This window comes from Myxocyprinus asiaticus, chromosome 3 (assembly GCF_019703515.2).
Source record: "Myxocyprinus asiaticus isolate MX2 ecotype Aquarium Trade chromosome 3, UBuf_Myxa_2, whole genome shotgun sequence".
Lineage (NCBI taxonomy): Eukaryota > Metazoa > Chordata > Actinopteri > Cypriniformes > Catostomidae > Myxocyprinus > Myxocyprinus asiaticus.
The window spans coordinates 19,377,573-19,403,219 of NC_059346.1; the positions used below are offsets into that span (position 1 = coordinate 19,377,573).

Genomic DNA, 25,647 nt, shown 5'->3' on the forward strand with positions numbered 1-25,647 from the left:
TTAAATCTGTTGTTTTGCTGGGATGCCAGATTGGAGGAGGACTGATTTGAGGTGATTTTGAAACCAGAATCTTGAAGCTGCATGGTTATTATCATCTGTGAATAGCGGATCAAGAGGGGACTTAATTTGGGAATATCTATAAGCGAGAAATGACGCAAGAGATTGGTAAGGTTGGATGGGGTGGACAAGTTGAAAATACAAATCGAATGCCCCTATTAACTTGATCTGTTTGCTTAGTTTAATGAAGAGTCTGATCGTTTCGTTTGTCTATAATTTGCAGGTCTGAGAAAGTGGGATGAATGTTGGGATCGAATTGTGTATTGACAATGATTTCTGATCAATGTAGTAAGCCAAGAAATGGCTAGGATAAACATAGCATCGAGCGTGCAAGCTGTGTTTACTAAATGGTAACCAAGGAGGAGGGTGGTTAGGCATTTTGTTAAGATATCGATGGTTAGAGGCATCTTGGTGCCTGAGCGTTTAATGAGCAGAGAAATTTAGGGGTTATTGATTGCTGGGGCGGACTTGCCAAACATTTATTTATGGAAAAAAATACGGCGTTCAGATAGCCTTTGGAAGTATCTGGTTAAATGTATTTTAATTGGTTTAGGAATGAAATGAATGGTGAAATGGATAATATGCTGTAGTAGAACCATTATTAAGCGCAATATATATAACCCCCCAAACTGGGTGAAAGAAATGCAAAATCGAAGGCTGACAGAAGTGCTAGATCACGGTGAACTGCATTGGAACATCCGGTTTTCGGAGGCAGCCTCACGCGAGGGCCTGCTCTGGGAGGAAGGTTTAGATTAAAGGACCTGTGTTCGGCCATAGGGAGTTGTACCATAGGTATACTGTCAGATTGGCTGGCTTGAGGATGTAGCCTCACTCAATAGTCTACCCAGAGACAGGGAAATATGGTGCTTGAAAAGAACAGGAGGAGGTGGTGACTGCCATCTCCTGTAATACTCGTTGCAGCTGCTGAGAAGCAAAGACAAAGGGCTTCAGTGGAAGCATGGTAAAACACTGCTGCGGCTGTAGAGTAAGTGGGCCTCCTGCAGGAGCGGAGTTTAAAGTACTGTTGCCACAGTAGATTGAGTATTTGGGGGCATGGTTAAGGGGCTCCTGTGGGAGCGCTGCTGTGTTTCCATTGCTGTAGATGCACATCTATAAATTTATGGAACTTAGGAATTGAAAGTGCCTGTGGAGAAAATAGAAATAACTCTGTGTACACACCTGTAAGGGAAGCGAAAGTTTAGTTAGGAAAACCTAGCCATTATATTTATACACACCTGCAAGCCAAAGGTTAGTTAAGATAAACATGAAAATTACGTTCGTACACGTCTGTAGGGGAAGCAAGTTGTTAGATAGGAATACATAACTTAATTATATTTGGCATGGGCGGGGCACTGCTGCGGCAGTGTCAGGTGGGGCCCTGTTGCAGCGGTATCAAGTAGGGCACAAATGACTTTATTAAATTTATCAACACCTGTACGGGAAGCAAAGGTTAGTTTGTACTAACCTGTAGGGGGAACAAATGGTTAGTTAGGAATACGTTAATATATTACCTTTGTACACGTCTGTAAGGGAAGCAAAAGGTTAGTTATGGAAAACATGTCAATTACATTTATATGCAGCTTTAAGGAAAGCAAAAGGTTAGTTAAGAATACAACTTTATTACATTTGTCATGGTGGGGCACTACTGCGGCAGTATCAAAATGCGAAAAGGGTAATGCTGCGGCAGTATCAAGCATGGGCGGGCGCTGCGGCACATTGTATGGTGGGGCACTACAGCTGTAGTATCAAGTGGGGCACACATGGTTTTATTACATTTATGCACACCTGTAAGGAAATAAGGTTATATCAAGCTCTATTTATTATGTGTTGGGCTCGTTTTAACCATGAGTGAAGGAAATGCCAGTGCTAAGGTTAACAAGAAATGCTAAAAGGCTCTTAATATTACTGCAACACAACTGCGCTCAAACAGGAGAGCTCATACTGCAATCGAACGGGAGAAACTGTGGCTCAAATTGCATAGGTTCACATTGTGTCCGAAAGAAAGAGCCCACACTGCATTCGAATGGCATGTGGTGCCAAGTAGAGAACCTTGCCGAATTGTGGTTTGCAATGTGTATATACATTTATGAGTTACACCCCTAGACTTTTGATAAGAGGAAAACAGGCCCATGAAAGCAGTGCTTGGACAGTGCATTTACGCCGTTTGCAGGAATGATGCCACAGCTGTGGCACCTGTACTGCACGTTTGCGCTACTTTGCGATGTCGGGGGAGTTTGTCGTATGGCCCAAAAGACGCCTCGGTTGTGGCACCTGGACAGCCCATTTGTGCTGCTTAGGGAGGTTTTGAGACAATGGTAAGAAACCGCAGTTGTGCTTTCTAGCAACTTAAATGTTTTACCATCTTTGGCTCCTTGGAAGGTAACGGTGAAGCCTTGGAAGGATACCTAGATACCAAAAGCAAGAGGAAAACCTGTTAACAATCCCATGGAAGGAATTTTAGATGGGCTCTCGTAGAGACCTGCTGGAAGTAATATTGGTAAAACCCTTGCGGATGGTGCAATTTCAGGTGTTTCCGTAGAAACTACAAAATATTCATATTTAGGTGAAACTTATACACATTTCACAACCCTAACAATTCTGTGAAAAGTTAGATCCATGGCCACTGGAGTGTGGGTTTCACTTGAACCAGTTGCTAATGCTTATTTGAGGGGAAAACATGCGGACTGCTAATGCTTATTAGAGGGGAAAGCATGCAGTCGATGTTTCGGGGACATGAGTCTAGAGAGAAGAGAAACTAAATATTAGTAACATTTAGAAACAATAATGTGACCAACAGCATAAATTATCTAGGAATAAAGAGAGTTGCAGCTCTGCACTGCATACTGAAATGCAGGAAAAATGGACTTGCGATCATTATTGAAGGATTCACTTGTGGCCATTCGCTCCTTAGGAGTATGACTGCCACCTGCTATACGCCTTGCATAGGAATTGCATTGCATAGCAACAGATGTGAACAACATCATGAAATTATCTAGGAATAAAGAGAGTTGCAGCTCTGCACTGCATTCAGAAATGCAGGAGAAATGTGCTGGGAAATACATCTTAAAAAACAATGTGAAAAAACAGCATAAAATGATCTGAGAAATAAAAGAGCTTTGGCTCTGCACTGCATACTGAAATGCAGGAGAAATGGACTTGAGATCACTATTGAAGGATTCACTTGTGGCCATTCACTCCTTAGGAGTATGGCTGCCACCTGCCATACGATATACGTTTTGCATAGGTAATGCATCGCATGCCGATATTTTTGTGAGGAGGAAGTATTCCGCTCGATCCCCGGAGAATCAGAGCCCAGGCTTCAGCTAGCTCCAGGTGTTCAGCTCCTCCAGCTTTCACACGGGGCTCCTCAAGCTCTGGTGCGTGAGGAGTTTCTCAGGAGTTGCGAAAGAGTGAGAGGGGAAACAGCTGGAGTGCTGCAATTAAATAAAGAGGAACCACCTGCATGCTAGAACAGGAATAAATCAATCAGGCGCGTGGAATGAATTGGGAGAGTTACGATGAAAGGACCTGTGCACGGCCTTATGAAACGGTAGCACTGGTATACGATGAAGCAGTGGCCAGTCTTGCGGAGGCAGCCTCGATGCAATTTGATCTTCTTTGGTGAGTAATGGTTAAAAAGGAAGAAAGGTAGAGTAGAAAAACTACCTACTGCATTAAAGTGGCAGCCGCCATATTACGACAGTGGCGGTTCTAGATTGTATGGCGCCCTGGGCGAAACATGCTTCAACACGCCCCCTAATTTGTTTATGGGGTGGGGGGCAGATGGGGGTTGTATGTGTGGGTGCCTCGTGCCGCCCCACCACAAGATGCCGCCCCGGGCAACGGCACATGTCGCTCATGCCTAAATCCGCTACTGTATTATGATGTCTGAAAATAGTGAGCTGCTGCAGCAGCTTCCGTTGAATAGCGTAGTGATTGTGACAAAATGGCTTACAGCATCTATAACACTAGAGGCGCTACAACAACTGTGCATTTTATCCACTTTCACATAAAATCACGAGTACAGCGGCTGATTATGAATTTATAAACAAGTCATTTTAATTTGTATAGCGCTTTTCATAACACGCATCGTTTCAAAGCAGCGTTACAGGAAATTATGCTATAACAGAAAATGAAGCTTTAATGTCTGTAATGTCTTAGAGTCATCAATGTGCGGTTTGTTTAAAACTTGATTGTAGATTTTCCTTACAAAAAAGAAAAAAGGAAAGAAATAATAAATAATATTTGTATTTAGACCCCCAGTGAGCAAGCCAGAGGTGACTTTGGACAGAGGACACTTATTTTTCGCTCTATTACTCATTCACTGCTATGTTATGATATCGAAACACATTTACTCTAACACATCATCATTTGAAAAACAAGATATTTTAAAGCTTTTTTAACGTATTACAGACCCACCTACAGTAACACACTTTACCAAAGCGATTAGTTTCTGTGGTAGATCACTTGATAGAGTGTTAGACTTTGGACTTGGAAGACCAAGGCTTGAGCCCAGACAAGCACAAAAGCTGACACATGAGCTGAAAGTGTCATAAAAGCAACATGAAATGATGTGGTTGCTTCAGAAAATGTGCTTTCCATGTCACATTTGCTTTCAAGCGACTATCGTTAGGTTTAGGTGGTGGTTTAAGGTATCTTTTTTTAGGACACATTTTTGGTTAGGTAAACATTAAAGTTTTAGGTTAGGGAGGTAGTTTACTCAATAAACCCTCAATATAACATTCAATTTGTTCTGGTTACCTGATTGCACAAGCAGCATTCTTAGAGTGCTGATATTTAGAATAACCATTCTGGAATGCTTCACTGTTTGTGTCTTTCCATTGTTCATGTTCGTCTGTGCATTGCTCAGTGACACTCAACCATTAATCTCCGTGTGGGGATGGGGGCGTGGTCATGTGTCTGTCTGCCGGAGAGCGGTAAGGCTTGTCACCTAGGTTGTAATTATCTCTAACACCTGTCTCTTGTTATAGTGATGGTGGAGGGAGACCTGAAAAGGCGCATCAGTTTGGGAGAGAGAGAGCGACACGAGAGCACGTGTCGGCGTGTACTGAGTGTATTAAAGATTATGTTACTGAGTGTGGCGAAGAAGCCACGTGAATTTAGTGTTTTTTTTATTTTTATAGAGAAGTTAAGAACATGATTTTTTATTACTTGGAATGAATTGTAGTTACATATTTTAACACTGAGTTAGTAATCTATTTTATAAAGATATGGTATATATGGTAACACTTTACAATAAGGTTCCATTTGGTCTCTTAGTTTATTGTTAGTTCATGATACATAATGCATTAACTAATGTTAACAAATGGAACCTTATTGTAAAGTTTTACCATACATATATACTGTATATATAAATATAAGACATTTTATGTATTTGGAATTTTGTAAACTTATGAATTTGAATATGTTTTATAATATGTATGAAATAAAGTGATGAAAGGTCATATTTTAGCAAGCACTCATAATATGTGTTATGCCTTCAGCCAGAATAGTTTTTCAGTAAAATGATTTTCTTTTTTTTTCCTATTAACATTTTTTATTGATTCAACCATTAAATATAAATAGCAGAACACACATATACAGAATCAATATACAACCCCCACTATCCCCCCCACCCCCAACAACACCCCAGTGGTCACACAACCATAGACACACAACAAAAATAAATAAATTAATTAATTAAAAAAAATAAAAAATAAAAAAATAAAACAATCACACACATAAAACCCCCACACCTCTCTCTTCACTGTCCCTCCCTGAGAGCCCTCCAAAAAAGACAGATATCTGCCCCACTTCTTCACAAACATGTCCAGACTCCCCAGTCTTCTAGATACCCCCTCCTCAAGAGCTGCCACTCTGGCCATCTCTGAACACCACTCCTGAAACAGGGGCGCTCCAGCCGACTTCCAACTCCTCAAAGTGATCTGTCTGGTGATCATAACACTAGTTAGGACCCAGTTTTTCTTGTGCTTATTCTCCAAATTAATGACTGCCCCATCTCCCAAGATACAGAGTCTGGGGCAAAATAAAATTTGAGAGGCCAAAACCTCGCACATAAAACTCTGAATCCTCATCCAAAATTCTTGCATCTTAACACATCCCCAAAAGACATGGGTTGTGTCTCCATCTTCTGATTTACATCGCCAGTAGGTGGGTCTGTCTTTAAGACCAAGCCTGTGCAGTCTAGAGGGAGTCCAATAGACTCTATGTAAAATCTTAAATTGCATGAGGCGAACCCTTGCGTCTCTGGATGCAGATTTGACATTTTTTAGAGTCCCAGCCCACTGTCCCTCCTCCAATACCAAATTTAGATCTTTCTCCCATAATCTCTTAAGAGAAGTTGAAGTTCCATCTCCCAGACTCTGAATTAGTAGTGTTGGGCCTCATGTATTCAGATAGAAGACAAAAGCAGGTCTAACACAGTCGTAAAAACATAACTCAAGCCCCCACCTTCTAAGTCGTAAATCTTACTGATAAAAATCACGCCAAAATCAAACAAAGGGAGTCCAAAACAGTCTACAAATCCATGAAGCCTTGCTCACTAAAGGATCGAACTCTCAACTCCTATTGGATGAGGCACACAATAGAACGTCCCTCAAACATGACATCATCAGGAGTTGAAATACCTCTGAAATGCTTCCAGAATTGCTTCCAGCGACTTTGTTCACCGAATATAGACGTAGCTTTTTGCTGCTCTCAGGTGCAACCTCATGGCTCAAGGAAGTAATGTCCGACTTGAAACTGTAGCCATACAATCTCCATCTCGCTGGACGAGTTGAGATTACTCTGTGTTCAACCAAACACTCTATCGGATCCGAAGGAGACCGCCGAGCAATTCACATCTTCATCCGTTTGCCTACAGAAGTGAAGAGATTTCTCTTCCATCTTCAATCAAGTCGACATTTCTGAGTTCTCCGCCAGCCCGCCGAGAATCAACAGCCGTACCGCCCGCCGACAGAGCGAGGAAACGGCCTCCCTTCATCACCCGAGCCTCAAGGAACCGGGTCAGAGTTAAAGGACGGAGGAAAACACATTCTACCTGTGTCCTCATGCGATACAAGTAAGAGGTTTACGTCTGGGCAGAGATAGAATATTATAGTGTGTTATTCTTGTGTTTCAAGGTTTTTTCTTGTACAGTTTACGGACCGCCATGTCCGCTCATTATTAATACTCAGGGTATTAATTATCACGATTTTGTTTTGCTGTATTGTGGTCCAACCAAATTGGATTGTTGTGCAATTTCGCCATCGCGGGTGAGACAGCAACTGAGTTCATCCATTAAAGAGTCAAATAACACGGGACTGTTTATGAGCCATCCACCGTGTCTCTGAGCGATGAACTAAACAGCTGCTTTCTCTCCCACGATCGCGAAATCAGCTTTAGGGCTGTTACTTCTCTCTCTCTCTCGTACTAATTACACACACACTGTCACACACACACTGTCACACACACACATCTTATGTGTTATAGGATTATTTTATTTCCAAATCTAATCATATCACTGTTTAGTTTGTAGTTGTAAGTCGGAAGTTTATTGACTGCATTGTATTAATTATTAATTGATATTACTGCATAAATAAACTTTGTTTATATTACAAAGAGAAGTGTTTTGGTTTGTTTTGCATATGCCTGTGTCATGCTGACGGGATGTCAGTGCTCGGATTCAAACCTTCATTCATTGTTTTTTTTCCTGAAAATCGATATTCTTCGGATGTCGATTTTCCTAAGAAAACAATCTAATATTGAGACTGTTTTACTATTTGGTTATTAGTCCCTAATTCCAGGGTGGTGCCCTGTCAATGTTAATTCTTATTAATATTCTATTGATTTTTGATAATTGATAATTATCTTTGATGATTGAATTTGAATGATCAATAAGCTTGTGTTAATTTTAATTTATGTTTCATCGATGTTAACAATTAACGATTATCTTTGATAATTGTTGATTTAAAGGATTTTAAAAAGCTAACATTGATTCTCATCAATGTTCTATTGATTTTAATAATTAGTCATTATCTTTGATAATTATTAATTATTGCTAATAACCAAACTTGCTCCTAAACGTAGCACACTACATTTACTGGAGCCCCATATGAGGTTTTAATGAGTTAGATTCAATTGATTAATTTCAATATTAATTAATAACTACAGAAATAATTATTAATTATTTCTGATACTAACACTGATCTAAACAACCGGTAAAGCCCTACAGTAGGAAGTAATATACCGATGCTTTGTGACCTTTTCCAAAAGCAGTAATCACCCCTCCCAGAGTATCTGCCGCTTTAGGAGGGTGTAAACCACTCCCAAAAACAGTACAGAGCAGGTGGCGCAGCTGTAAATACTTATCTAGGAATCCCAAAAAGTTGAACCAAATTTTGAAAGGATCTCAACACTCCACTCTCATATAGGTCACGGAGTGTAGTAACCCCCCTCCCAATCCACTCCGACCAGCAAAAAGGGGACTTGTTGATGCATAGTTTGGGGTTCAGCCATATGCTCGAGGCAATATTTAAAAAAATGTCAGAATTAAACAGTCTGGACACTTTTGTGCATACCGAGTTCAAGTGCAAGATAACGGGATGTAACTTAGCTTCTCCAATTAATTTGATAGAAAGGCTCTGCAGTGGCGAAATAGGGGCAAGAACTTCCTGTTCTATACAGAATCAGGGAGGGGCTCTCTCAGGTGGAAGCGACCAATGAGCCAAATGTCTGAGACCGAATGCATAATAATAAAATAAATCTTGGGTAGGCCTAGCCCACCTTTGTCAATCAGCCTATGTAACTTATTGAAATGTAATTTGGGACACTTACCATTCCAAATGAAGGACTTTGCTATCAAATTGCTTGAAATAAGAGAGGGGGACATCTACAGGGAGAGACTGCAGTAAGTAATTGAATTTTGGAATACAATTCATTTTAATAACATTAACCTTCCCAATCATAGATAAATGTAATGAAGCCCACCTGCCCACATCGCTCGAAAACCGTTTTATTAAGGGGTCAAAATGAACTCTAACTAAATCACACAAATTTGCTGGAAATAAAATACCCGAATACTTAATGCCCTGTTTGGGCCACTGGAAAGTACCCGGCTGGAAAGCCGTTTCTGGGCAGTAATCTGTCAGAGCCAAAGCTTCCGATTTAGACCAATTGACTAAATTGACAATATATCCTGAAAATTTAGAAAAGGAATTAATAATTTTGTGGAGGCAAGGCATAGATCTACTGGGGTCAGAGACAAATAATAAAATATAATCTGCATAAAGCAAGAGTTTATGCGCCATACCTCCCGCCACCCTCTGGAAAATGATTTGGTTCCAGGGCAAGACAGAACAATAATGGGGAAACCCTGCCTGGTGCCCCTATCCAGAGTAAAATAATCTGAAATTAGTCCATTTGTTTGTACCACCGCTACCGGGTGTCTATAAAGTAACTTAATCCATCCAATAAACGTTCTCCCGAACCCGTATATTTCCAAAACCTTAAAAAGATAATCCCATTCTACCATATTAAATGCCTATTCGGCATCAAGTGAGATGGCAGTGACCGGAGATTGTTCATTCGCTACTGACCACATGATATTGATGAGACGCCTAATGTTATCAGAAGAGCTGCGGCCCCGAATAAACCCCACCTGATCTATATGTATAAGAGATGTCATAACTTTACTTAATTGATTAGCCAGAATTTTTGACAAAATTTTTACATCTAACTGGATCAGGGAAATTGGACGGTAACTTTTTACTTTTCGCTTGGATCTTTGTCCTTTTTAAGAATCAGACTGATCCGGGCTTGTGTCATGGTTGGAGGAAGCTTTCCATTCTTTAATGATTCCGTATAAACTTCTAACAAAAGTGGAGCCAGTTCTGTAGTATAAGATCTAAAAAACTCAGCGGAAAAGCCATCTGGCCCCGGAGCCTTGTGTAAGGTAAGACCTTAATTACCTCATCAATCTCTTCCAAGGTTATCTCAGAATCAAGAGAATTTTTTTGCTCAGTCATCAGTTTAGGGAGATCTTATGGTTCCACAAAGTTTCAGTAGACGAAGACGTGGAACTATAGAGATCAAAGTAGAATTCTTTAAAAGCATTATTAATATCAATGGCCGAGGTAAATATTTCACCACCAGCAGATTTCACTGAGGGAATGGTAGAAAAAGACTCTCTCTGCTTTATATATCTAGCCAAAAGTTTTCCTGCTTTGTCCCCCAACTCAAAGTATGACTGTCTTGCCCTGAATAACCAAAACTCCACTTTCTGCGACAAAATAGTATTATATCTATATTTCAATCGGGTCAATTCTCTGAGGCCATCAGATGACATACGGCGCTTCAGCTCTGCTTCAGCATTTTTAATATTTCCTTCCAACTCCACAAGTTCTCGTGCTTTGAATTTTTTTGGTGAATGAGGCATACTGTATGATCCTACCCCTAAGAACCACCTTCAGTGCCTCCCAAGCCACGCCCACAGTGGATACTGAGGACCAATTGGTCTCCATATAAACATTGATTTCAGTCTTTTTTGGAAATCAGGATTTTGCAAAAGGGACACATTAAGGCGCCAACTATATGATTTCTTTTTCTCCATATGTGGCACCACCTCTAAACTCACCAGGGCATGATCTGAGACAAAGATATTTCCAGTTGAGCAATCCACAACAGATGAAATGAGGGACTCGGATATAAAAAAAAAAATCTATTCTAGAATAAATCTTATGGACTGATGAAAAAATGTATAGTCTCTACCAGATGGGTTCAAAAGTCTCCAAATATCTGTAAGACCAAGATTTTTACACTTCCTGTGAAGCATCAGTGTTGCTCTAGGGGGCTTACACACTTTTGCTTCACTATGATCAAGGACTGAATCCATCAAAAGATTAAAGTCTCCTCCCAGTATTATATCATGAGGGGTGCCAGCGGTTTGCAACATCCCTTCAAGATCTATAAAAAAGCCCTGATCATCAGCATTAGGCACATAAATATTAGCCAAAAATCAACCTTTGCCCCTGAATTTCTCCTAAAACAATAATGACTCTTCCTAATTTATCTTTAATCTGTTTGAAACATTTGAATTGTAGATGTTTATTTACCAATATAATGACTCCCTTGCTCTTACTTGAGTCAATACTAAAGAAAACATGCCCACCCCATATCTTCCCAAATTTTTCCGCTTCCTGCGGAGAAAGGTGTGTTTCTTGAAGAAACACTATATCATATTTCTTACGTTTAAGAAATGTAATAACCTTCCTTATTTTTATGGGGTGCCCCAACCCATTCACATTCCATGTGGAGAGAGATAGTACACTCATATTAACAACTGACATACTGATATAATAAAAAAAAAGAAACTGTGTGTCAAAAACAAAATTGTACAGACCACATTCCCCATTAGTGAAACAATCAAACCCCAAATTTCCCCCGAACAAAACAAACAGAAAAAAGAAAAATGTGTGCATTAACCCCGCGCACGAGAGCGCCAACCGGCGACAATCCCTTTAAACTCAAAAGGTCCATGAACGCCCACGGGCCCCCACGACAACTTTGCCATCGGATTGCTCAATTTTGCCTCACAAATTTGTGAAGCAAAAGTACATAACAGAAAATACTTTGTAAAATAACCCCCAGCCAAAAGAAAGAATGAACATAGAACATGTAGATTAATTCACAAAACTGTTTTAAAGGTGTGATCCTCCACAAAACAAATTTCAGCTGATATAAAACCGTTCAGATTCACGGATAGACAAACGAATGTTCAGTGAGCCAGCTGTTATGAGTTCAGCGGATGACATAATCATTCCAGTGTCCCGTAAATGGCACAAGCTCCAGCCGCTTGGTGTAGCCAACACAAAAAGAAACAAAACCGACATCCCGGTTCCCCGGATGGTGAAGTCAATTCACCCGGAGGCCGCATAAAAGTATATACCATGACTTACTCAATCCGTCAACTTTATAAAAGACATCATTTGTGCGAGCATGTAGATATTTTGCAGTCATCCGTAGTGTTCACTCTCAAACTGGCCAGGAACTTCCATGCAAAAGTAATCTTCCGTCAATGCAAAAGCTTTTTTAAGGAAAGTGTTATTCACAAAACAAACTCCAGCCGCTAGGCGGAGCCAACGCAAAAAGAAACCAAAATGACGCCCAGCTTCCTAAAAAGCCGGAGTAAGTACAGCGAGTCGACCCATTCACATGAGAAACACCCAATGGTTTACTCACCCATTGATTCAATAAAAGACACTGCCTGATTGGGACGTGTAAATATTTTGCGACCGACCTTCGTTTCTATTCTCAGTTTGGCCGGGAACATCAGAGCAAATGTGATCTTTCACTGATGCAAGAGTTTCTTGCATTCCCTGAACCGATCACGTTTCTCTCTTGTCGAACTCGCAAAGTCCGGGAACAAGAAAATATTATGATTCCTCCAAGAAAGCTTCCCTTTGCTCCTCGCCTGGTGCAACACGACATCTTTATCGGATGACCTCAGAAATGTAGCCAGAATTGATCAGGGCCTATCTCCCTCAGCAGATCTCCAAGCAGGGACTCTGTGAGCTCGCTCAATTTCCAGCTTGTGGCCTGCTATGTCGAGCAGACTCGGGAAGAGCTCATCTAGGAATTTCACCATATCTATGCCCTCCTCATGCTCAGGAATTCCAACAATTCTGATGTTATTCCTGCAGCTTTTATTCTCAAGATCTTCAAGCTTTTCAAGAATACGTTCCAGAGCATCTTTGGTCGCGGGCAGATTAATGGTTAATACCCTCTCTGAAGACTCCAAATAATCAATTAGTTTCTCAGCATCCGACGCTCTTGTAACTAACAAGTCAGCAAGAACCTTCGTCATCATCACCGATATGTTGGACAACTGACGCTGGATTCCTTCTCCCACCATGCCATTCAAATCAAGTTCCCGGTCTGTAGGCCTGTTGGGGCTTTCATCCTGAACACGTAAGTGTCTTTTAATGTCTCCAGAGCCTGATGATTTTGACTTATTTGCCATGTTTTACCTCAAAGAGCAAATGTGTAACTGGGTGTATCGAATTTCACCAGATTATAACATGAGAATAATAAAAAAATTTAGCAAAATGCACAGAGCTCGTCGTTCACACGTCTGCTTCTTATATGGCATCACGTGACCTCCTGAATTGAGTGTTTTGATAAAGCAGCCATACAATACAAGACGCTGAAGGCAGAAAATAAAAAGACTTGCCTAAAACTGCTTAGTTGTCTCCTGACTCCTGGATTGCCCCGAAGAACCAAAACCTTCTCACACTCCCTTAGCCTTTGTTTGGAACTGTTTTCGTTAGTGGACCAAAATAGAAAAATAACTGCCCGTATTGTGTCTAAAATGTGAGTTACTCAATATTAACTTCTTGCTTATAGAACTTTTGTTTTAAAGCAATATCACACTTGTACTTATGTATGAATTACATCAGATATTCAGTCCAACAACTTTTTTGCCTGTGTGATATTGCTTAAATATCACATTGTGCTTTACATATTTATGTTTGAAATATATTTATGCTTAATGTGTGTGTGTGTGTGTGTGTGTGTATGGGCAGGTTTAAGTGGTTTACCAGGACTTTTTTTTAGGTTACAGACTGGTAATTACAAGGGTATTATGCTATAAATGTGGTTTATGAGGACATTTCTAGTGTCCCCATAATTCAAATCACTTAAAAAACATACTAAATGATGTTTTTTTGAAAATGTAAAAATGCGGAAAGTTTTTTGTGAGGGTTAGGTTTAGGGGTAGGGGTAGGGTTAGGGGATAGAATCTATAGTTTATACAGTTTAAAAATCATGACGTCTATGGAGAGTCCTCATAATGATAGCTGCACCAACATGTGTTTGTGTGTGTGTGTAATATTTGTGTAACACTCAACAGGTTACACTATAATTACTTTTGCTGTTTATGATAAGAGCGATCAGACCTGGAATTCAGATTTTCAGGAACTAAATGATCCTGCTGTTTACATAATAAATCATCCTCATTCAGGAGATTGAAAGAGAATAAAAAAGTGGAAACAAGCGAGAGGCAAGAATGAGAGAGGAAGAGAAGGTAATGAAGAGTCAATGTCTTCAATTCTTCCAAAATGAGAGCTGACAGTGTGACAATAGCACAGCTGTTGAGACTCAACACAGAGCTGAATAAAAACAGACCCTACAGCAACTGAGAGGCAGTTGTGTCTGAGAGGCAGAAACCTGCTGACATAGAGGGCACAGAACAGGAAAAACAAAACACACAGTCAATATTCTCCAACTTCACTGACTAAAGGAAAAACCAGATCTCCAGGGGGCGGCAAGGACATTCACCCCAACTAGCAGTGTGTGCCGCACTATTAATCCAGGAGGAAGCACATGGTTCTGGGCAAAGTGAATTGTACCATATTCTGAGGACCTTCAACAATTTATATAAATGTAAGTGCAGCGCAGTTCTAGCAGGAAGACTAGCAGCTGTACATCATCACGCCATTAGCTAGGTAACTCCTAGCCAATCACATGTAAGCCATTGCTTTATAAGTCTGCTCACAATCACATTGCTGTTTCAGTGTGCTAACATGGCAACCTCCACCACCCCACCACCACAGTTGAGTCCTGTCCTGCACGGGGGTAGGCTCCTCGCCCATGCCTCCTATCTCCGGCAGGATATGACGGTTCTGAGCACAACTTCTTCGGACTGCCAAACGGGGCTTACGCCAAAGAGAGACATTACATTTATGTTTTATATTCATCAAATAAATGTCATCTTAAATTTCACTCAAGTCTGCGAGTCTTCCTGATAGAATTAAGCAACTACTGTAGACACAGGGGAATGTCTCACTGAGCTCTCTGTCATAATAATGGAAAGAGAGTGAGAAAGAGAGGGAGAGAGTTTGGCAGTACAAGAAAATCCTGAATCATGCTGGCTTTTGATCTGCTCCATCTGCCATGGCATCATGTGAACAAACTATGACATTCACTCATCAAAGTTGCCAAGCAGCCACAGATTATTATTTACAGTTGTCTATACAAAGAATATCAGTGGATCTATCGCATATTGTAGTATAGTACAGAGATATGCAGGACATATTTCTCTGAGCCAAAAGGTATTAAGGGGAGCTGTGGAGATTTATCACACAACAATCTGTATTCAGTGCAACAGAGCCACATACTCATAACCAAACGTCGCTCTGGGAACTTTTTCCCTGCACCACTAAAATGTTGCCCTTGATCCATATATTTAATGTCACTCTGATACCTTATTCAATTCATTTTGGAGCATTCCATTGCTTTACCCAACGCTAAATGTTATATTAAATGATTTGAATATTCTGTCATCATTTACTCATTGCTTTATTTATTTATTGCTTATTTGCTCATTGTTTTCTTTGCTGTCGGACACAAAGGGGGATTCACAATGTTTGAGAAAAAAAAAATGAGCACTGTACTCCAGATCTTCAGATGTTGTGTGATCGCTTTGTGTGATGAACAGATCCAACATCCAAGTCTTTCAGCAACAATCAGCAAATCTGTAAGAGTTGGATGCCGTTCTGTGCTCATTTGAACATTCAAAATTGCAGCCACAACAAGTCAAGTCATTTTTATTTGTATTGTGCTTTTCACAACACATCGTTTCAAAGCAGCTTTACAAAAAATCATGCATTAACAGAAAACAAAACTGTAATATCTATAAAGTCTTAAGAGTCATCATTGTGTAGTTTAATTAAATATGATTGTAAATTATGTTTTAAAATAAATAATTAATTAATAATTGCATTTAGAGCCCCAGTGAGCAAGCCGAATGCAACTGTGGCAAGGAACACAAAACTCCATAAGATGTTGGCTAAACAGCATGAACATAATGCCCATAGTAGATATTTATGTGCAGTGCAAGTCATGGTTTAAAATGAGTAAACTATGTAAGTGTTAGGGGCCAGTGTTTAAACAAACATTTTGTATGAACAGTAAGATTAGTGACTAATGTCTTTGAAGTTAATCCTGGATTAACTGCAGAAGTTCACATAGATGCATTGTCCTGCGTTACGATCGCTTTGATGTGAGTGTTGTCAAATACCATTGGCTCTCGCTTGCCATGTAGTCATGTGTCATGGACTTAACAACTGATCTCACCCACACTTATCATATTGCTACTGAAGAATCAGAATCAGAATGAGCTTTATTGCCAAGTATGCTTACACATACAAGGAATTTGTCTTGGTGACAGGAGCTTCCAGTACACAACAATACAAAACAGCAAAAAGACTTTTAAAAAAAAATTAAAAACTGAAAAAAAAAAATTAATATCGAAAAGAAAATAAAATTGATATAGAATACACAATAGACAATATATATATATATATATATATATATATATATATATATATATATATATATATACACACACACACACACACACACACACACACACACACACACATACATACATACACACACATACATACATACACATATATACATATACATATATATATATACACACACACACACACACACACACATATACATACATACATACATACATACATACACACATACACATACGTAGTGCAAATCTAAATACAAATCGGTTATATACAGTGCAAGGGAATGTAATGGCAGAAGAGGTTGGATGTGTTGGATAATATAAAAAGACTAAGCTGTGTATTGCACATTAATTATTGCTCAATGGGGCAGTTTTAACTGTTCATGAGAAGGATAACCTGAGGGAAAAAACTGTTCCTGTGCCTGACGGTTCTGGTGCTCAGAGCTCTGAAGCGTCGGCCAGGAGGCAACAGTTCAAAAAGGTAATGGGCAGGGTGAGTGGGGTCCAGAGTGATTTTTCCAGCCTTTTTCCTCACTCAGATATGGATTTAATCACTAGAGTCGTATGGATTACTTTTATGCTGCCTTTATATGCTTTTTGGACCTTCAAATTTCTGGCCACCATTCGCATTGTATGGACCTACAGAGCGAGATATTCCCTCTAAAAATCTTTGTTTGTGTTCATCAGAAGAGAAAAAGTCATACACATCTGGGATGATATTAAGGTGAGTAAATGATGAGAGAATTTTTTTTTTTTTTTGGGTGAAATATCCCTTTAAGTATGAAACCTAAAGGCTGCCATTTTTGCTTCATGGACATTCAGTTCCAGAAACACGTTTTTGAGACATTTGCCTGAGCAATAAATGCCAAACTATCCCCCCTTTTCCTGAATGTGGAATGGTAGACTGTTTTTGTTTTCCAATCTCCAGTGTTTTCATTCGCATCTATGTATGTTTTTAGTGAATAATGTGCTTTTTAGCATATTACATTTGTCAAAATTGCCAAAGAAAAAAACAATTGTGGTTCCATAGTGCCGATACTTTATAAAGTCACAATAAGCGTGTAATTACAACTGGCTTTCAAATCATAAATACGATCTTTCCATCATGACCTGAATGCACCATTTGTATACTAGATCTCCTCGCAAAAGACAGGGAAAAAACATAAGTATTTATGATGTTGACCCCCATGACCCTGTGTTAGCAACTATCCTGCTGGCTAGTGCATGAGCTGAGACATCAAAGGCAGCAGACAGGGAAAGTCTATTTCACACTGTAAAGAGCCTTTCAAGAAAAATTGTCACTGGTGAAACAACACTGTTAACCAGGCCCCTGGCTTTGACTATGACTACCACTGATCTGAGGCCAGTTTGCTATTTAACTTGAGCTGGAATTTAAAGCACATCTCAATCATCAAAGATCAAAACAAGCATTGTCTCTAAGGCTTTATTTGAACCCAAATCCGCTGCTCCTTCACAACATATCTCAGATGACTTACACAGCTGATCAGATGATCTTTTTCTGGTGATCTAGGAATGAAAACTGCTCATAGATCAGAGGCAAGAGTTATATACTGTATAACTGAGTTGAGCTTCATAGTGCACCGCTTAAGACTGATGAAGCATTTAATGTATAATGTAGGCTATTAACAAATTTATGACATTTTGTAGAGAGACAGTTGGGGTGATGGTAAATCCTTTTTTTGTCCCTTTTAGTAGCTTCTGCATTTATTACAGTTGCTCTACATATCTATGGATTTGCTGGTGGTTAGTAAAATCGAAACCCTCTTCTTTAAAAGCTTTCTAAAAGCTTTTCTTTAAAAATCATGTTTATTAATTTGGGTTAAATTTCTTTCATCACATGTTTTTAAAACTATGGAAGTACAATAATCTAATACCAGAATCTGTCATAAGAGACTAACATAACAATCTCTTACAACCATCTGCATTTTAATTGAAAGGTATGCGCACGCAAGCACACACACAAACACACACACTTTCTCCTCTACGTGCTATTGCCTACTGTGCTCTAAAGAGAGCTAAATGGTATTTAGCTGCAACAGGCTCTGGCTCAATTAGATTGCAGTATCTTAATGTCCTATAAGAACTGAAAGCAATGCCCCCTCCGCACCTCGCAACATTACAGACACGTTCATGATTTCTTTTCATTCCATTATGCTGACACTCCATCAGAGCCACTAACACCTTTCTGATTCCCTCTGGGGAGAATCATTGCACCACCGTCAGGAGCAATCTTTTTTTATTCCTCCATTAAACACATTTCAACTCTTTTCTATTCTGTAAATATATTTTTTCTAATTATGTTTTTGCTGGTGTCAAGACACTTTTACTTCTTAGCCAGTAATAAAGAACCTGTAAACAATCAACAGGATCACTTGTTGCCAGGAGAGCTTGGTGGTCTCTATCTGGAGTGGGTCTTCAGGCTGTGTGAAGTGGTCACGACACAGAGAATTTACTCTGAAATACTGCCGAGGTAAATAAGGTGAATAAGGTGAAATGGCTCACAATTTAGTTTCAAAACCAAGAACTTTTCATAGGACAAGTGGCATTTGCCATTCTGCAAACTTCTCAAAATGTATCCCATGATGGCAAACTTAAAGGCAATTTTATATCCTTTTCATCCAACAGCAGTATTGTGGGTTTAAGGCTGTTTGCACTGGAGAGACCACATTATATCAGACCTGTCAGGCCATATCTCTCCCTTGTAAAGGTTCTGAGAGCAGGGACTAAAAACAAAATGTTTTTTATTTTGGTTCGTTCTGAGCAGAAACTGTATTTTTTTGTTCCGGTTCCAGCGTTCCACTGAGTCCTTTCCAATTGGTAACCGGTTAGAACGAAATCAAAGAACGGTTAATAAAGTTCTTTTTTTTTTTTTAAATGACAGTAATTTGTGCTAAGGTTGGGTGATGAACCAGTTGCAGTGTTACCAGATCTCACAAAATAAAAAGAGTAAACTGGTCTGGAAAAACAAACAAAATAAGTGCATTTCCTCAACCAAAATAAGTGATCACACGCAATTAATTTTTGTTCCCATGCTGAGAATTATCAGCATAGCATTTAATAAATTACTAAATAAAAAAATATACAAATTAACAATAAATGACTATAAATAACAATAAATAACTGGAAAATGTTTAATAAGAATAAAAAAATAAAAGCTACTCAGAGGCCCTAAGCAGCCGCTTATACCGCTAATAGCTAGAAGCGGACCTGCATTTGACAATACACTACAAGAAGGATGTAACCACATATTCAGGACTGAATGTACTGAATATATGAATATGCAGGATTGAAGGGCGGCCCTGACTTCAAGTACTGCATACTGCAGGACACTGACAGAATATGTTGGTGGTTTCAAGAGAAAATCAGTGGGATGCAAGAACAGCAAACACAGTATGATGTGTCTAGTTTTGTTATGTCCTTAAAAGGACTGATTATTTATGGATCTGTTCTTGGATTATTCTAAAACATTGGCAATTTAAAGATCTCTCATGCGAGATTTGAGGATTGTTTTAAAGGCCAAAGCAGTTCTACAAAATGAGAAGAAGAGTATACATGTTTATACTACATTGTGGGGACCAAATGTCCCTGCAAGGATGGTAAAAGCTGAGATCACCTACCTTGTGGGACCCAGCCAGCGGTCCCCACGAGGGAAATGGCTTATTAAACATACTAAACTATTTTAATGCGAAAAATGCATGGAAGTCTATGGAGAGTCCCCACAATGATATAAAAATAAGTTTGTGTAATACTGTGTGTGTGTGTGTGTGTGTGTGTGTGTGTGTGAGAGAGAGACAGAGAGAGAGAGAGAGAGAGAGAGAGAGAGAGGAGAGGAAAGAGAAAATAAGCTTACAGATGCACAGTTCAAGCCATGTCTCCATAGCAACTACTCCAAATTAGATTTTTTTTATTTATTTTTTCTGGAGGAAAGCCCCTCTCTCCTGAAGCAGTGCACTGAGAATCTCTACTTTGATTGAGGAAACAGATTCAGTTTGATTTAGCATTAGAGACCTACGACTAGTTTGCAACAAGAACAGTAGGACGATGCAATTATACTGGGAAGTATATTTATATAGTGTGAAAATGAATTATATCATGACAAAATGACATGCCGATTTTTGACTCCCTAATATGGTTATGGTTGGGGGTGGTTTTAGGTGTGGCCTATAGGGATAAGAACCAATGATTCCCTACTCTAGTTAGGGTTAGAGGTGGGCTTTAGGGATAGGGACCAATCAGGTAGCTTGGAGTCACATTTCAGCACAACACGTGTTTGTTTACGCAAGGTCAAACTGGTGGACTAAGAAACGAAGTGTCTAAGTAAAACAGTACGGCTCCTGGTCCTTTAAAGTGTGGGACACAAATTAGTTTTACACAGTAGCTATCACTAGAGTGAGAAAGTACCGTATTTCAGACAGAAAAGGAAATAACTTTATGTTTATGTCTATTTCTCACTTTTAGAGACTTAAAACTCAGCTATACTGATTTAGTCCCGAAGAAACAAACGTTTACTGCTTGAGCACCTGTGAAGGTTTACTTTTTACACGAGAATCAAGCGCGAGATCAATCGCTCGCGCGCTCAAAGCACAAGACATAATTGAACAAGCCTGCTCAACAAAACACGAATGTTGGACATGTGATGGAGGCTGACTAATTATTGGTATACTTTCTGTATTTTTTTCCCAACCTAATTTCACAAACGAACGCTTTGTAGAGATACCGTACCTGACTCGGGCTTGAAGGAAAGGAGGAAACTGGCGGGACATCCAAAATCTTCAGGTCGTACATAACACCGTTGAGAATGACCGAGGGTCTGTACACGTACCGCGTTTGGGTGGGGGTGTAAGTCTCAGGGAAGTCATTGTAAATAAACTGACGGATGATAGAAGTTTTCCCGACTCCAGGCGCACCGATGACGGCGATGCTCAGCGTCTCGACCATCCCGCGCGGATCAGGACCATGGACAGCGATTACGACGCTAGATAACTGCTCAACAAAATCAAAACACTATATTGTGAGCGCGTGCCTCGATTGTGATTACATCACCTTCGGCTGAGGGAAAACACTTCTGTCATTTCCAAACAAACAACACTTCCGTCAGGAATTGGCTCACTGGTTTTGTTATCTCTTCTGGAGAAATACAGTTTGTATCATCCGTTAACAAACGAACCAAACCAACTCCATTCACTGCGGCAGTTCCGCAGTCTTTTCTGCATTCCATTGGGGAACAGTCCTCAATGTTCAACAGTGTTTCTACGTACAGCTTTGGTGCTCAAACCCGTCAATTCCCAACAGTGTCCTTCTGGCAGCTCTCAGGATTGCGTGAGCACTTCGTTCTCATTGCTGCAATTGACCCTTTCTCCCCGTAACCTCTCATAGCTTTCCAAAACATCTCAGCAGTGCGGGCTGCACGGACGCATGAGCGCTTGCTTGACCGTGCACCTCACCACAAGCCCAATACAGTAAGCGCAAAGGACCATCGTTAAGCTCCGTAAGATTTGAGATGAAATGTATTCGCACAGATCGATGAACCTCGATGCTCAAAGAAAGGGTCCAGTGTTATACTCAGCGCTGTTCCTCCGCGCGCACTCATGTGCTTCAGCCTGACGCACGCGCGCGCGCATTCATGCCTGTTTTATTAGGCTTGCGCTTATGGTTTCTGGCTACATGCAGCTCTAAAATGATATGCTACGGTATTTAACTCCTATGTCATATCCAAATTGCCCTTGCACTGTGGGAGGATTACAAGGTGTCTCGGAATGTAAGGTAGCCTCCAACTATCTCGTGCAACCAGGATTGAGTGCTGGCTGAACGCCAGACCGTTGGGTATTTGCTTCACTTTCTGCTCTTCTGCTTCTCTTCATCCTGACGATGAACTCTGCATTTCTCGCCAGGGTCATTTGGGCAATAGAAGTGCATGGGCAATAGCATAGACTGTAATCTAATCTAATGATATCTGGATTATTAACTGGAATACAGTCATCCAATAGTGCAATATGATTTGCTCGAGAAAGATTCATGTTTATAACTCAAGGTCTCACATACAGTGCCTATAGAAAATCATCACACCCTTTTAGAATAGTCACTTTTTTTTTGTCTTACAGACTGAAAAAAAAAAAAAATCAGCTTTATTTACAAAATTTGCCTTACAACATTTAAGTAACAAAAAAAGGCAACCCTGATAGCACAGGTACATACCCCAGACGTCTATTTGATGTGTGTGTTTACATCTGGAAGATGTATTTCTTATCTTGTTTGCACATCTGAAATACCTATGTCAATAAGTATGTCTCGGATGTCAATAAGACATTCAGCAGATGTCTTTGAGATGTTTATTATTTAGAAAGTCTGTAAATCTGATCTTTTTAAGATGTTTAGCAGATGTTCATTAGATTATGATGCTTTCCAGATTAAAAGATCTAAAACAGACATCTTGGAGATGTGTTTGCTATCTGGGAACAGTTCCAAAAATGCATAAAAGATGAAAAACTAACATGATTTGAAAAGTGATCACACCCCTGGATTTAATACTTCATAGAGCTACCTTTTGAATAATGACAGCCATCAGTCTGTTTGTATATGTCTCTACGAGTTTCATGCAACTTGAATGGGGAATATTTACCCATTCTTCTTTGCAGAATTGTTCAAATTCAGTCAAATTTCTTCATGTCCATCTACTTTCTTTTGGATTTAGGTCAGGGCTCTGACTTGGCCACTCAAGGACTTTGACCTTCCTATCCTTATTTTTTTTTTTTTTTTTTTTTTGTGGGATGTTTAGGGTCATTGTCATGCTAAAAGGTGAACCACCTTCCCATCTTCAGTTTTAGAGCAGAGGGCATTTTCCTCAGAAATTTGGGTGTACATGGCAGCATCCATTTTTGCTTCAATCTTGAACCAATTGCTCAGTCCCTGCTGAAGAGAAACACCCCTACAACTTAAAACCTTTTGGCAATTGGACTGGGGAATTGGTGTTTGACCCTAAACACATCGGCAAAAAAAAAAACAAAAACAAAAAAACAACGCAGTGGCTTAAGGATAGGAAGGTAAAAGCCCTGACCTAAATCCAATAGAAAACATATGGATGAACTTGAAGAAAGCAGTACACTATTCACCCTGCAATTTGACTAAAATTCAAACAATTCTGAAAGGAAGAATTGGCAAATATTCTCCAAACTAGGAGCGTGAAGCTAGAAGAGACATATACAGTTGCAATCAAAATTATTCAACCCCCCTGACCAGCAATACATTCTAGTGATGTGAATTAAAACACATCAACTAAAACCTCACTAAACAGTCAAAGTAAGTTTTTAATACACATTTGAGTGATTTTGAGAACAAAGAGTTCAGTTTACCCAAATTTTAAAATAAAAAATAACTAATTCTCTCCACAAATGTCATGTCAAAAATATTCAACCCTAAAGTCAATCATTTGTGGAGCATCCTTTATCCTTAATAACAGCAAATAAATGTTTCAGGTAAGTGTTCTCAGGCTTCGGACACCTCTCTATTAGAATTTTTACACATTTCTCATGAGCAAAAGCTTCCAGCTCATTGACATTCTTTGGTTTCTGTGCTGCCACTGCTTCCTTGAAATCCCAACAAAGGTTTGCAATGGGATTTTAATGATGGACTGAAAGGGCCATTTAAGGACATTCCACGACCTATCCCAGAACCAGATTTTGGACAGCTTGGATGAATCCTTGGTTTTATTGTCTTGCTGGAAAGTCCAGTGATCACCGAGCTTCAATTTACACACTGAAGTCATCACATTTTTCATGCCAAAATGGCCTGATACCTGAAAGAATCCATGGTGCCAGTCACATAGTCAGGATAGCCGTTTCCTGCAGCCGCAAAACACCCCTGTAACAGGACTGACCCACCTCCATGCTTGACTGTGGGGATGGTGTCGTTCTTGTCATCACCTTGTCATCTTACTCCAGACGTACTGCTGACCCATGGGTCTAAAACTCATTTTCAGTTTAGTGTCATTTTTCTATAAAACCTTCTTCCAGGACTTCACAGGTCTTTCCTACTTCTTTCCTATTACTTTTTGAATATTTAAGTCAATATTTCCCTTGGTGAAGTTTTGCTTTCTTCCACACCCCAAGAAGGTTGCTGTTGTACCATATTTAAAAAATGTATGAATGGTGCTGCCAACTTTATCTATTGGAAATTGAAGTGCCTTGGAAATGTACTTTTAGCCATGACCTTTCTTGTGTAATGAAATAATCTCCTCTTAGCTTTTGAGACAGCTTATTTTTAATTGCATTTTTTGCACAGAAATACATTTTTGCTTACAACGCTAAACTTAAATTTTAAAACTTAAATAAGTGCCATTGCAGATTGATGACTTAATTTTGTTTTAAAACAATTACTTGTGTAGCCTTACATATTTATGAAACAGCTACATGCAATAGGGGTTGAATAATTATGACATGGCTGTATTTATATAAAAAAAAAATCCTGCTATTTACAAATATTAAGTTATATATTCACACTATGACTTTGAATGTGTCACTCAACTGGTATAGATGTAAAGTTTAAAAAATTCTGGGTCATCAGAAATGCTTAAATTTGTAAATCCTTACTGTCTTATTATGATCAATAATTTTGACTGCAACTGTACAAACAGACTGAAGGCTGTCATTAAAGCAGCTCTGTGAAGTATTAAATCCAGGGGTATGATCACTTTTCAATCCCTGTTATTCTAGTTTTTCATCTTTTATAAAATTTTTGGAACTATTGGCTTTTTTCTTTACTTGAATGTTATAAGGCAAAATTTGTAAATAAAGCTGGACGTTTTTTATTTTTAAATGGGTTTTGATTTCAGGCTGTAAGACAAAAAATGTGACTATTTCAAAGGGGAATGATGATTTTCTATAGGCACTGTAAAGGTAAATTTGAGGAAAGTCCCTGCTGAAAAACAAACAAAAAAAAACCAGCTAAAACCAGTCTGAGGTTTGCTGGTCTTAGTTGGTTCACAATGGTCACCTAGCTTGGCCAGCCTGATGAAGCTGGTATTCAGCTGCCTGGGAGGCTAGCTGATCTACATGTTGGTTGATTTTTTCAGCAGGGTTGTCAGGAGACAAATTTTAAAATATCATGCACACACAACCCTACAGCAAAATCCATTTAACATCAACAAAGAAGGCTGTAACCTCTAAATGATGCAAGTAGTTGCCATGCTGGTGGCCAGACGAGTTCATTAGTATGAGCAATAGATCACAATCCCAGCCTCATGTCTTCCT

General features: G+C 39.5%; 1 protein-coding gene across 1 annotated transcript in view; it reads right to left on the reverse strand.

Moving 5' to 3' along the window:
• Positions 1-21,955, reverse strand: part of LOC127424721 (ras-like protein family member 10B) — a 37,896-nt gene extending 15,941 nt beyond the window's left edge. Inside the window, exon 1 of the mRNA XM_051670143.1 lies at positions 21,125-21,955. Within this exon, the coding sequence (XP_051526103.1) occupies positions 21,125-21,340 (216 nt within the window). The 5' untranslated portion in view covers positions 21,341-21,955. The remainder of the gene's footprint in view (positions 1-21,124) is intronic.
• Positions 21,956-25,647: the final 3,692 nt, after the last annotated feature.